This window comes from Phocoena phocoena, chromosome 2, assembly GCF_963924675.1.
Source record: "Phocoena phocoena chromosome 2, mPhoPho1.1, whole genome shotgun sequence".
In the NCBI taxonomy this organism is placed as follows: domain Eukaryota; kingdom Metazoa; phylum Chordata; class Mammalia; order Artiodactyla; family Phocoenidae; genus Phocoena; species Phocoena phocoena.
Genome location: NC_089220.1, coordinates 102,573,249 through 102,587,896, shown reverse-complemented (window position 1 = coordinate 102,587,896; position 14,648 = coordinate 102,573,249). Strand labels below are relative to the sequence as shown.

Here is a 14,648-nt window from a genome sequence, read left to right as displayed (position 1 = left end):
TCAGTTATGATTTCTTCTAAAATAGAAAATGCTTTAGTTTTCCTGAGTCCTAGGCAAACAAAAAAAAAGTTTTTCCATTTTTCAAAGGATCCCTGTTTTCTTTTTCCTGGCCACCCTCATAGTTTAGAACGGCGTGTGTCTCACTATTAGCTTTTACAGACATAGGTGAACGAATAGCACTGGCGCCCATTTTCAATGCCTAATCAAATATGGCGACCGAAAATAAAACACCCATCCTCTACGAAGTTGCTCAAAATGAACGTTTCTTAACATTGTTATAAATGCCATTATCAATTTGATTCTCTGGCCATACAAAAGTATGAATATCTGTTCCGTTACTGGTAGTGAATGATTAACATCTTAACAGTGATAAAATTCTTAAGAGCATTTAAAAAATACATAGGATCCCATTTTTACATCATAATTCTGACGTATTGTCGTGCCTTCTATTTTGTCCGCAAAACTTTTATAGGGTACAGTGCACTGACGTGATAAAACCAAGGCACAAGAATATAGTTACAATAAGTGTATATAAACCTTAGCACTTTGTGTCAATTTTGGAAAAATTTAGAGAGGAGATCAAAGAGCCTGAAAAATGTTCACATCCCATTACGATTAATGAACAACTAATTGTGTAATAAACAGGCTATTAACCGCCATTCCGTTATTGAATATATGGCTATCACTATACAGGCGGTGGATAATTGAAAAAAGTTTTCAATATTAAAACCTGGTATAACTAGGTGGTCGATGTAGATAATTGTGCCTTGCATTATCTAGATAATTGTCTTAAGTTTCCATTTTAATTTGTAATCTATATGGCAGTTATCAATTTTTAAACTATTTTCACTGCATAAATGGTAGGGTTTTTTCCAAATGTTAAATCCTCTCCCCCTACAAAAGACAGATTTACAAGAAAATACCAATATAAGAAATGCACAGACAACAATAATAAAATCCAAATATGGACTCAAGGGTTGAATTCTAATCTATCAGGACATTCTCTTAATTTAGGGTGAGGAACAACACATTCCTGTGATAATTCATTATCTTCTTAATTTAAAAAAAATCACCACGACATTTTTCAAGAGTAAAGTCTTGGCTAGAGCATCAAGCATCGAAGGAAAATTGTTAAGTCTTTTCTCATTCATAAAACGAAAGGGATAAAAGCCTTTCAAAATCCAGGGAGGGCAGGATATTCCATTGAATTTAGAGAAGTGGAATAAAGTGGTAAAAACTGTACGTAATACTTTTAAAGAGAGTGTTTTCAAGACTCCAGGTAAACATTTAGAACCATGAAAACACATTTCTCGGCCCATGCACACCATGAATAGAACAACTCTGAATGCAGGTACAGCCTGGCTACAGAGGTATCCAGTTCCCGGCCCCACTGGCAAAACCACCTTTGAGGTCCATGTCCCAAGTCCCTTCACATTGGAGCTTCCGGCTTCTGCATCTGTTGGATTTGCTTCTGTAGCTGGTCCTTGTCCAGCTTCATCTTGGCTTCGAGAACTTGCCTGAGGGATCCTATGCTTTCATAGATGGCTGTAAACCCTTTAAGAAGAGGTAAATTTCATAGGAGTCAATATTAAAAAACAAGCCTGTATCAAATCTACAGCAGATAGTAATAATTGATCTGGGCAAAAGATATCAATAGATACTAAAACTACTGGAATAATAGTTTGATGGGAAACAGAATAGTTACCTAGTTTCAGAGTATCTCCCTACAGATAGATACAAAGGGAAAAAGGAAATATTACAGTGGAGAAATCTGACAGACACCACTTTAACCAAGAGATCAAAGCTAACTTCACCAACACTGGGAGGAACCAACATCATGTATCCTCGATAAGAAAACCCTGGGAAGGACACATCACTTCTGTGGCATTTCTGTTCAAAATGTACACCCTGAATCTAATTAAAAGGAAGCAAACAGATCCAAACTGTGGGACACTCCACAAAATGCTGGCTTGTGCTCTTTAATGATGACAGCATTACTGTGGAACTGACCTAGATTAAAGGAGACTAAATAAAGAAACATGATAACTAAATATGATATGTGATTCTGGATTAGAACCTGGATTGGGGAAGGTCTGCTGTAAAGGAAACAATGGTGAAACTTGAAAATTGAGTATTGAAAAATGTTTCATCAGGGCTTCCCTGGTGGCGCAGTGGTTGAGAATCTGCCTGCCGATGCAGGGGACACGGGTTCGAGCCCTGCTCTGGGAAGATTCCACATGCCGCGGAGCAACTAGCCCCGTGAGCCACAACTACTGAGCCTGCGCGTCTGGAGCCTCTGCTCCGCAACAAGAGAGGCCGCGATAGTGAGAGGCCCGCGCACCGCAATGAGGAGTGGCCCCTGCTTGCCGCAACTAGAGAAAGCCCTCACACAGAAACAAAGACCCAACCCAGCAAAAATAAATAAATAAAATTTTTTTTAAAAAGGCAAAATTCCTTAAAAAAAAAAAAAAAGAAAAATGTTTCATCAATATTACACTGTACCATAGTTACTTAAGAGAATGTCCTTGTTCTTAGGGTATATACATTGAAATAATATAGGGGTAAAAAGGTACTCTGGCTTCTGCAACTTACTCCCAAAAGATTTAGGAAAAAAAATTATATTCATACACACACTCACACATTAAGCAAATTTCAAAAGTGTTAACAACTGGTGAATCTAAGTGAAAGATGTATAGGTTTTGGACTAGTCTTAATGGTTTTACTAAATTTGAAATTATTTCAGAATAAAAAGCTAAAAATAGAAAAAATTCCCAAGCAAAAGGTAATTTTGTATTATTCTATATTCGTATTGCTTTTTTAAAAATTAATTAATTAATTTATTTTTGGCTTCTTTGGGTCTTCGTTGCTGCGCATGGGCTTTCGCTAGTTGCGGTGAGCAGGGGCTACTGTTCGTTGCGGTGCACAGGCTTCTCATTGCAATGGCTTCTCTTGTTGCAGAGCATTGGCTCTAGGTGCACGGGCTTCAGTTGTTGTGGCTCACGGGCTCAGTAGTTGTGGCTCACGGGCTCTAGAGTGCAGGCTCAGTAGTTGTGGCGCACGGGCTTAGTTGCTCCACGGCATGTGGGATCTTCCTGGACCAGGGATCGAACCCATCCATGTCCCCTGCATTGGCAGGTGGATTCTTAACCACTGCTCCACCAGGGAAGTCCCCTATTGGTTTTTAAAGTAAGTGTCAAAAACATCTTGTCTTCATTAGCATATTTGGAGTTTTCTCTCAGAAAATTTTCTTTATGTAACAATTCATGAAAAAGAAGTATAAAAACTCCATATTAAAAATAATTTTGTTGGAAATTCCCTGGTGGTCCAGTGGTTAGGACTCAGTACTTTCGCTGCCGAGGGCCTGGGTTCAATCCTGGTCAGGGAACTAAAGATCCCGCAAGCCACATGGTGCAGCCAAAATAATATTAATAATAAAAAATGAGTGAGTTTTAAAAAAAATAATGTCCTTACTGAATGAAAAGATACAACATATTACTAAATAAAAGAGTAGGTTACAATTCAGCATGTATTGCATGAGCCTGTATTTGGAAAAGCATATATATATATCCTGTATGTATAGAAAGATAATATATGTATAAAAGAACTCTGGGTAATAGGAGGGTTTTTTTTTTTTGTGCTTTATGATTTTCCACTAAGAAGTTTGTTTTCGTAACAAGAAAAAGTCAATATTTTTAATTTTTAAAAGGCTCATATGCATTTCTTATTAGGTACTAACTATTCACAACCTCAGTGATATGTTGGATAGCTGATAATAAATCCACTCAGCAAATGATGCAAAGTTAACCATCAATAAAATATTCATATACCATATTCTACCCAAAAGACCAAAAGACCAAGGAGGAAAATTCATTTTTCTCTTCACAAGTTCTAAAAGTCATAAATTGAATGGCAGCTTCTCCTTAAATAAAATAGTAACCTTGTGGTGGTTACAACAAAATTATCCTTGGGATAACTAGCTACTTTTATTTCCATGTGGCCAAAATAGAACAATTCCATGAAGAAAATTCACAGAACCAGAAAACTGGAAGGAATCAGGAGATAATATAGTTCCCCTTCCCACACTACCCAACTGTCTTCTCTTTCCTGACCATGGTCAACAAGTCTTCACTTAAATACTTTCAGTAAAGAGCTCTGAGGCTCACAAAGCACCCGTGTCTCTCTAGGACCGTTAACTGTAGACACTTCTGCTTCATACTGAGTTAAAGTCTGTCTTCAGGTAACTTCCAGTTATTGGTCCCAGTTCTGTATTCCTGAGTTCAGAGGATAAATCGAATCCCTCCTTTACCTGGCAGCACTTCAGAACTTAAAATCATCTCTAACACTGTCTTCTAAACAAGTGTGGAGGAATGGGCCCTGTGGACTTTTGAGCAGAGGAAAATCATTCATCGCCATGGTGGGATATTGCCAGCAGTATAAAATAAGCCTTCAAAGGCCCCTCAAAGATATATGCTTTATACATATACATATAAAATTGCTTTTAACAGAGAAGAAAACAATGCATTTTAGTTTTAATAGTATTTAATCTTAAAGAATAAAAATATCCTCTTTAATTTCGTTAAGATTTCATTTTGTCTTACTCCCTATATATTCTCTAGTTCTTTGTTGCTAGATTATATAATGGATCAAATAAGCATGGGAGACACATTTAGTAAATATAGAATAAAGAAAGTATTTAAGCCTAAAAAAAAAGATATATGCTTATTTCTGAGGCATATTGACCTTGGCTTTGATCAGAAAAGAATCTGCAGATGGCACTAAAGAAAATGTACATCAGTTGCAAGCTAAGCGATTTTAGGTCTGTTTGCCTGTCTCTCGAGGTCTATCTTCACGTCCTTGGCTATGAAGCAACATTTTCGTTTAATATACCACAGCTACTTAGAAAATCACCTAAGGACACTTCATCAGCCAGGTTGGTGGTAGTTGTAGGGTAATATTAATTCATTGGCTTTTAGATCAAATAGAAAATGACCCAGAGAACTGTTTTCTTTCTGGCCTACCCGCATCAACTTCTGCTTTCATTTCCTTCATGTCCTCGGTCATCTGTAACTCAAGCTTGCTGATTCGCCCATGCACCTTCTCCTCTTCTTGTTTTGTCCTCTGCACCTCCAGATTCTTCTTTTGACTCTCTTCTATTCTGTCCAGTCTGGCTGACATCTGGCTGAGCTTCCTCTCCATGTCCCTTTCACTGGCTCCCTGAGATCCACGATAAGAATGGCACTTGATTACTCCAAAGAGTCCGATGCATTTGCATCAGTCATAATACCATTTAAGAACAATCTGCAGGGAACAGAATTGCAAAGGTTGCTTGGTGCTCACCCCAGTATCCATTCTCCCCCTCTTCCATAACAGAGCCCTGATTTTCAGCTGGCTATAAGGTCACCCAGAGTAAAGACTACCTCTTCTATTGTCTCCTGAGTTTGCTGTGGCCCTATGACTGAGTTCTGGCTAATGAGATATAAGTACAAACGTATGTGGCAACTTCCAGGAAAAGTTAAAAAATAGCTGAGGCATATCCTTGCCTCTTCTTTCTTTCTTCTGTTCTTGGAACTAAGAGGTGATGGCTGGAGCTCTAGCAGCCATCTTGAACTATGAGTACAAGGGTCACTCTCTAGGACTGGCAGAGAGGTAAACCAGAAAGATCATGGGTCACTGAGGACTGACAAGCTACCACATTAGCCCTGTGATTCCTACACCCAGACTTCTTTTACGTGAAAGATAGATAAGCTTCTATCATATTAAAGTCACCATTATCCTGGAGTTTATTGTTAGTTATTAAGCCTATCTAGATGTAAAAATAGTGCTCCAAAGACCTAGAAGCCTACAAATGTATTATTATGAATCTAAGTAAATCAGGAGATCTGATAAAAATATGGAGACATGTAAAGAAATATTTGAAACAGAATATTTTCTTTCCTTTCCTCTCCACTATGCTTGGTTCTTATGAGAATCTGGGTCTGCAGGCAAGCCTTAGAGGCCAAGACTACAAACATCAAGCTGTAAGGGGGCTACAGCATAACAAAACTCTCTTGACGTGTTCAGTGCACAGTCTGCAGTTCAACACCTCAGCATCGAGAGACAGCAGAGCCAGAGATGCAATCTACACCAGTCACTTATGCTCCATCAAAGTCCAAGGGGAGGAAGCAGTGAAAGAAAAGAGAAGGGAGAGGGAGATGGTCAGGCTAGATAACCAAACCAAAAAACAACTGCTTGCCAAGTACTGATATTGAATACTATATATGCAAGGCTTCCTTGATATGATTTTTGAGTAGTTCTGCAAACCTTAGTTCTGCAGAAGAGTGGGGTAAAATGAGAAGGAACATGGAAAAGAAAACTGGATTCTGTGTAGATCTTGCACTGTGACACCTCATACTGGGTTTATAGTTTGATGGAGGGGCCTGGAGGGAGAAATCTAGTCAACACTGTTTCTACCAGATCGCAGAATTAAAACAAACTAAATGAAGTATGTAATTGTAAATGCAGCTGGACAATTTGGTTCATTAAGGTCTGGATTTGGCTTCATCTTAGCTGAAAGCACTGAAAATTTCTACTTAGTCTTTGTTAACCAAAACAAGTCAAAGTGCTCTGTCTCTCTATAACAAACACAAAGAGTCAATATGAACCATGGAAAGAGACTCTAAGGCAAGAAACAACTGTAACAGCTTAATGTGGTGCTAAATAAGTCAATGATAAGTTACGAGGTATTATTCAAACATTGCAGGTCCCACCGAATAACTTTACTATGTTTATGGCTGAACATCAACACCTACACTGTTTTCCTTAACAACAAAGGAAAGCTGATCGATTTTCTGTAAAAGTTCTTTTTCCATCCGTTCTTGTTCCTGTTGCAACCAATTCCGTGCAGATAAAATCTGGTTACTGAGTTCCTCAATTGTACCTTTAAATCTAAAATAAGGAAGTTAGCAAGTTAGTCATAAAACCATTTTAATATGACATCAAACAGTCTCAGTCTCTGACTATCAAATCTCTCAGAAATATATCAGCTTTAAATTCAGCTCACTCAGAATTACATGCTTACCTTTTTCTTAGAATTGCACTTAGCGCTACATTGGGAAGGGAGGAGAGAAGGAGGATATAACAGAAAAGCACCTAATAATACTCCCACCCGTGCAGAGCTGACAGTGTGGACACCAAGGTGTCACACAGTGACAGAGAGCCATGCTACGTACTAATCTTTGCAGTTCAGAGGGTCCAGGGTGCTCTTGGCTCAAAGGACACGGTAGCCTGGCTCCCCTCCAGGCTCCCCTCTTGCTCTGGACTCTTCCTGCTTCTCCCTCTTATCTCCCAGGACTGGAGCCTGGCTCCCTATCTCTCTAATGTCCTCCAAATTGCTCTTGCCCCATACAGATATATTTCTTAATTTAAACCAAACAGAAGATTAAAAAAAAACAACCCCTAACTTCTATTCCTATATAACTCTCCCTTTCCACATACCTTAAAATAACACCCCACACTTGCTGCCTCCCCTTTTATTTTTATTATGAAAGTAATAAAAGTACACAAGGATATATGTGACTTACTAATAATAATAAAATGAACACCCACTGTGGTAGAAGCCCCCAATTCTCTGCAGTATCTGTTCTCCTCTTCTTCCCTATTAAGAAACCCTCAAATGTGAACTGGATCCACAGCTACCTAGTCAAAACTACACTTCTCAGCCTCCCTGGCAGCTATGTGTGGCCCTATGGCTAAGCCAGGCAATGGGACACATGAGGAAGTGATAAGTAAACTTCCTGGTCATATCATCAAAAACAAAGCTTCTCAGCCTTACCTGGGCAGGAAGCCAAGCCAGCAGTCCTGCCCAACTATGGAGCCCCACCTAAACTGGGAGACTGACCATGGAGCACAGCAGCTTTACTGAATTCATTTATTCTAATAGTTCTTTGATGGAGTCCTTAGAGTTTTCTCTATAAGATGATATCATCTGCAAGCAGGGATAATTTTGCTTCTTCTTTTCTGATTTGAATGCCTTTCATTTCTTTTTCTTGCCTAATTGCTCTGGCCAAGAGTTCCAGCACTATGGTGAACAGAACTGGTGAGAGTGGGCATCCTTGTCTTGTTTCTGATCTTAGAGAAAAAGCTTTCAAAATTTCATCGTTGAGTATTAGATTAGCTGTGGGCTTGTCATGTGTGGACTTTATTATGTTGAGATACATTCTATCTGTACCCAAATTGTTGAGAGTCTTTATTATGATGTTGAATTTTGTCAAATGCTTTTTCCACATCTATTGAGATGCTCGAATGATTTTTATCCTTCATTCTGTTAATGTGATGTATCACACTGATTGATTTGTGTGCATTGAAACATCCTTGCATCCCAGGGGTAAATCCCAGTTGATCATGGTGTATGATTCTTTTAATGTGCTGTTGAATTGGTTTCTTAGCATTTTGAGATTTTTTGCATCTATGTTCATCAGGGATATTGGCCAGTAATTTTCTTTTCTTGTAATGTCTACCTGGTTTTGGTATCAGAGTACTGCTGGTCTCATAAAATGAGTTTGGAAGGGTTCTCTCCAACTTTTTGGAAGAGTTTGAGGATGACTGGCATTAATTCTTCTTTAAATGTTTGTTAGAATTCACTCACGAAGCTATCTGGTCCTGGAGTTTTCTTTGTCGAGAGGCTTTTGATTACTGATTTAATCTCCTTTCTCATCATTGGTCTGTTCAGATTTTCTGTTTCTTCATGATTCCGGCTTAGTAGGTTGTTTCAGGAATTTATTCATGTCTTCTAAGTTATCCAATTTGTTGGCATACGACCGTGCATAGTAGTCTCTTATGATCCTCTGTATTTCTGTGTTACCAGTTAGAGTATCTCCTCTTTCGTTTATAATGTTATTTATTTGAGTCCTCTTTCTTTCTGTCTGGGTTAGTCTAGCTAAAGTTTTGTCTATTTGGCTTAACAATTAGTTTTATTGATTTTTCCCCCAGTTGTTTTTCTGTTATTTCCTACTCTCTATTTCATTTATTTCGGGCCTAATCTTTATCATTTCCTTCCTTCTGCTATCTTTGGGCTTAGTTTATTCTTCTTTTTCTAATTCCTTGAGGTATAAAGGTAGGTTGTTTATTCAAGGTCTTTCTTTTTTCTTCATAGAACTGCCTTTGTGGCATCCCATAAGTTTTGGTATGTTGTGTTTCCATTTTCATTTGTTTCAAGATTTTTCGAATTTCCCTTTTGATCTTCTTTGACCCACTGGTTGTTCAGGGGTGTGTTCTTTAATTTTCACATATGTGTGAATTTTCCGAATTTACTCTTGTCATTTATTTTTAGTTTCATACCATTTTGGTTTGAAAAGGTACTTAACATGATTTCACTCTTCTTTAGTTTGTTAAGACTTGTTTTGTCACCTAACATATGATTTATCCTGAGAATGTTCTGTGTGCACTTAAGAAGAATGTATATTCTGCAGCTGTTGGATGGAGTGCTCTATATATGTCTGTTAGGTCTCTAGTTGGGCAGGGCTGAGGTGTGAGTGGTGGGGGACTGCTGGCTGGGCTCTACGGTCAGGTGATCCTACTGGCTGGGCTCCCAGGGAAGGCAGGGCTGCTAGCTGGGTCGCACAGCTGGACTCTGCAGTTCCCTCTGGTCCGGTGGGGTCATTGTGTCCCCTAGCATAGTGCTGGTGCTGGTTGATGACTCCATGATGGGGCCTGAGGCTCCACAACTGGGCAGGCTGCTGGTTGTGCACCCCTGATGAGTAAGGTCACTGGCCGGGATCCCTGGTCAGGCAGGGCCACCAGCTGTACCCTGCAGTCAGGTGGAGCTGCAGGCTGTGCTCTGTGGTTGAGTGGGGTTGCTCTCTGGGCTCCCTAGTCAGGTAAGGTCACTGGGTATGTTCTGCTTTTAGGAGGGGTTGTTGGTTGGGTTCCTTGCTTGGGCAAAGCCAAAGGCTCTGCTCGGCAATCAAGTGGGGCCATGGGCTGGGCTCCACTTCTAGGGTTATAAGCTGGACTCCAAGGCCATCTGGGTCACTGTTCAGGCTCCCTGGTCAGGTGAGGCAAGAAGTTACATTTTATTTTCAATGATTATATTTTCTAGAAGCTCAATTTGGCTGTTGGTCAATTCTGTTGGGTTTTTTTCTGGCCACACCATGTCACTTGTGGGATTTTAGTTCCCCGACCAGGGCTTGAACCCAGGCCCTCAGCAGTGAGAGCACAGAGCCCTAACCACTGGACAGCCAGGGAATTCCCCTGACTGTTCATTTTTGGTTAAGCTTTTATTCCTTGGTTGTACCTTCAAAATGTGTATGTGTGTGAATACCCACACATACACATACATACATATATACACACACTCACTTTATCTAAGAATTCCTATATATGCAGTATTTAGAAGTCTGATTCTGCTTATTGTTGTTTCTTCTCACTCTATGACTTATGTGATTTTTTTTTCCTTGTGTTGGCCTACAATTTCTGATGTGGGCCATTTTTAAAGTCTTTACCGAATTTGGCAATATTGCTTCTGTTTTACGTTTTGGTTTTTTGGCCGCGAGACATGTGGGATCTTAGCTCCCCTGGCCTACAATTTCTGACTGTACATTCATGTTCCTTAGAATTTCATGTCTGTGGGAAGACTGAGTATTTGCATTTGTTTCTGCCAGGCATCTCGGGCCACTACCAAATCAAGATCATTCTAAGATAAATTACTTATTCTGGTTTCTTCAAGGTGCCTGGGTAACGTGAATTCTAACTCTAAATCCGCGTAAAAGTTGTACTGTGGTCCTGAATTTTCAAGGAATGCCTTTTACCCTTCTACCCAGAATCAAGATTTCGACAGGAAAGTTTCCTTATGATGTCTCTGTGGAATATTTTTTTTTTTCTCCTAGTTCATCCAACCAGGGTTTTACCTTTTGGGTCTCTAATCTGTCCTTCTACCTTACACAGGCCCCAGGCTTGGTCCCCTTACCTCTGTGAACAGCCTTTGTGTCTAGACTTCTGGACTTTAAATTGTAGGAAGAAAAAGAAAGATGTTCATGACTGCTAATAATATCTACTAAGGAAGAAAAAATACTTAAGATGTTTATTTTCTTCCTGTGCGATGGAAGGAAGGGGATGGGAGATCTTTCTGTACTTGGCAAGACTGCAGAATCTATGAGAAAGAGTGACATGACTCAGTAATGATATAAATACAGATAATTAGAGGAAAGGAAACATGGTTTTCATAAGAGAATTCCTGTTAAATCAGCCATAACCCTAAAATGGCATTAAGCATGGAGAGAATGAGATACAAGAACCAGGAGAATAATAAATTTAAAACTTCCACAAGCCTCTAACAAAGTTCCATACTGAAGTCATCTTTAAAAAAATATGATAAGTCAAATACACAAACAAACACACACATACACATCTATGGTCACTACTGGCTCTGCTTTGGCAGGAAAATGCCAAGCTCATGAAGAATCAAGACAGGGAAAAGTGTGTGGTTCTGTGATTGAGCAGAAGAGCAGGAGATGAGTTTCAGTGGGGGCAAGTCCAGTTTAAAGTGTCACTAAAACACAATGCAAGGTACAACACATTAGACGGTTCTTAACTAGACAGCTCAGCAGCCCCTAGGTGCAGACCTCTCTCACCTAGACGCCTGCAACACTGCCCCCCGCAGCCGACGTCCCCATCTCTGCTTCAGCCCCTGTGATCCATCTTCCAACTGCAATCAAGGCCATTTAAAAAAAATAACATATACATCTGACTATAATCACCCTATCTGCTTAAAATCCTCCAACGGCTCCTTATTGCTCCAGGGAAAGAAAGAAGATGTCCTGAACACGGTCGACAGGGCCCTGCATGCTGGCCCACCTCCTCTCCAGCCTCATTCCCCACCAGCACGCTCTGTTCAGCCCCCTCTGCACCCTGCAGTTTCCCTCATGTCACATTCCTCCCGCGACGGGCTATTCCATTTCCTGTGTCTTCACCTCACTCTTTTCCTCGTGAATGCCATTCGTGCTTCAGCTCTCACTCCCAACATCGCCTCCTCCGGAAGGTCCCACAACCAGGCTTCTGTTACTCATTCTCACAGCACCAGCCTGTTAGCTTCCCACGGCTACTGTGACACGTCACCACACACTTGGTGGCTTAAAACAACACAGTCATTCCTTTTTGGTTCTGAAGGCCAGAAGTCTGAAATCAGTTTTCACTGGAGCAGAGGTGGTCCCTTCTGGAGGCTCTGAGGGGAGAACAGTTTCCTCGCCTTTTTAAGCCCCTAGTGGCCGCCTGTCTTCCATGGCTCACGGTCCCCTCCCCCACCTTCATAGCACATCACGCTCCAATCTCCGCTTCTGTTGTCACATGGCCTTCTCTCCTGATTCTAACCCTCCTGCCTCCCTCTTATAGAGACTCTAGGGACTATTACATCGGGTTTACATAGATAACACTGTATCATCTACTCATCTTAAGATCTTTAATCTAATCACATTTGCAAAGTCCCTGTTTGCCATATAATAGTCACACGGATTAGGACGTGGCGATATTTGGAGGAACCATTATTCAGCGTACCACAACCACGTATCTTTCCTTCAAAGCGCTTATCACCATTAGTGACAATATAGCATGCACCATATTTAGTGTGCTATATTTAGGTCATTATTCGATTAATACTCATCAGCTCCCTAGACTATCAACTCTGCAAGGATAAGAACAGAGCCCGTTTTTCTTCATTACTGGATCCTCAGCACCTAGGCCATATTCAAGAAATATATGTTGGATAAACAGATAGGTTGTTATCCAATCACTAAAAACAATAATTAGGAAGGTAAAGTGGCAACAGGCTACAAGGAAATTTTCCCATGAACTTCCATTATGGTTTTCACTTTGCTTGTGCAATAAATAAAAACCAAAAGGGAAAAAATTATAGCATTGAGTAAGCTCATGAAGAACTTCAACCAAAACAGATGTTTCTAAGTTGATTACTCACTTATTATCCAAAAGCTGAAGCTGGTGGTTACTGTCTCTGTGGGACATCTTCAGTTTGGTGCTTTGCTCGGATATCGACAAGTCCACTCTGTTCAAAAGCTGAGAAATCTGGAAAAGAAACTTCGCTTGTAAATGTCCTATCAAACCTTTTCAGAGGTAATTAGTGAGCTGTATTCTCGTCAATGGCATTAAATTCAATCTAATTTCATAAATTCATTTAGGAGATCACCTCATCTCTCCACTTCCATTTTCTTTTATACACACCCATCAGAAATCAACACCAGGGGCTTCCCTGGTGGCGCAGCGGTTGAGAGTCCGCCTGCCGATGCAGGGCATACGGGTTCGTGCCCCGGTCCGGGAAGATCCCACATGCCACAGAGCGGCTGGGCCCGTGAGCCATGGCCGCTGAGTCTGCGTGTCCGGAGCCTGTGCTCCGCAGCGGGAGAGGCCACAACAGTGAGAGGTCCACATACCGAAAATAAATAAATAAATAAATCAAGACCAAAGGAGTTCCCTGGTGGTCTAGTGGTTAGGATTCTGGGCTTTCACTGCCGTGGCCCAGTTTCATTCTATGGTCAGGGAACTGAAATCCCACAAGCTGCGTGGCACAGCCAAAAAAAAAAAAAAAAAAAAAAAAATCAGACCAGTAGCACTGCCAAAATATCATGCACTGAGCACTTAACTACAGGTCTCTGATGAGCAAGCCCAGCTTCTGCCCGGGAGCACTACTTCCCCCTGCTGGCATAAAATGTAAGTCATTTTTACCTTGGAATTTCTACCATTAGTGTGGTTGCTAATCACAGAATGGAATTCTTATCACTTACAAATTCCATCAAGGTCCCAGATTTACCTCCATATCAAGTTAAGTTACCAGAATATATACTTTTTAAACTATAACCCCTCTCACTCCTTTGTCCCACTACCTATCCATTTCCCTTGTCTTTTTATTAAAATGTATTGAATGATATAAAACTAGCCCTTTACGAAATGCCTTTATTTTCTGCAAAAATTCTGATGTTCAATGTTCCTTAATTCGAGATTCACAGAATAAGTGTTCATCAGATCCGAAACAAAGAAAAATTATGTCTCTTTTTATGGATTTCTATATGTTTTTTACTCGGTTTGGCTACTAGAAAGCTTAGTACTTCCTTAGCATCTATTTTCTGATCTAATAATTCTGTCCTCACATTTCTTTAGAGAAAATCATTGGACTTATTTCATTTTATTCTTTTTTTCAAGGTTTTATAATAACTATTTTTTACATAAGTAGCTTTAGATCCTTATCAGAGGTAGCTAGCACACAAGTATGTTTAACCCAGTAAATTGACTAGATACCCCATTTTACTGAACAGTCTCTCTTTACATGAAGAACAGCAAGTAAGGCCGACACTGTAGGGAAAGTCCTAGAAGATAGGCCCCATTATGGCAAAGGGGAGAAGCCAAAAAACAAACTGAAATGCCAAGAGCTTTGCTTTGAGAAATCAATCTGTGAATTGCAAGGTGGAATACTCTGAAATTTATTAGCCAGCCTACTCTCTAGCTTTGTTTTAATCTTTTCCCACATACAAACTATGTGATGCGGTAGTCCATAAGTGTCATGAATAAAGTATCTATTTCCTGAGCCCCAACTGGGACGAGTGCCCTGTAAAACAATGCTTTGATCACTTACCTGTGTAAGAGGTAGTTTTGGAGATATAATTTAGAAG

The 14,648-nt window shown here is 40.1% G+C and overlaps 1 protein-coding gene across 1 annotated transcript in view; it reads right to left on the bottom strand.

Moving 5' to 3' along the window:
• Positions 1-1,429: 1,429 nt before the first annotated feature.
• Positions 1,430-14,648, bottom strand: part of FAM81A (family with sequence similarity 81 member A) — a 50,362-nt gene continuing 37,143 nt past the window's right edge. Inside the window, exons 5-8 of the mRNA XM_065872742.1 lie at positions 12,944-13,050; positions 6,789-6,924; positions 5,019-5,214; positions 1,430-1,554 (exon numbers count right to left, since the gene is read on the bottom strand). Coding sequence (XP_065728814.1) covers positions 1,430-1,554; positions 5,019-5,214; positions 6,789-6,924; positions 12,944-13,050 — 564 coding nt within the window. The remainder of the gene's footprint in view (positions 1,555-5,018; positions 5,215-6,788; positions 6,925-12,943; positions 13,051-14,648) is intronic.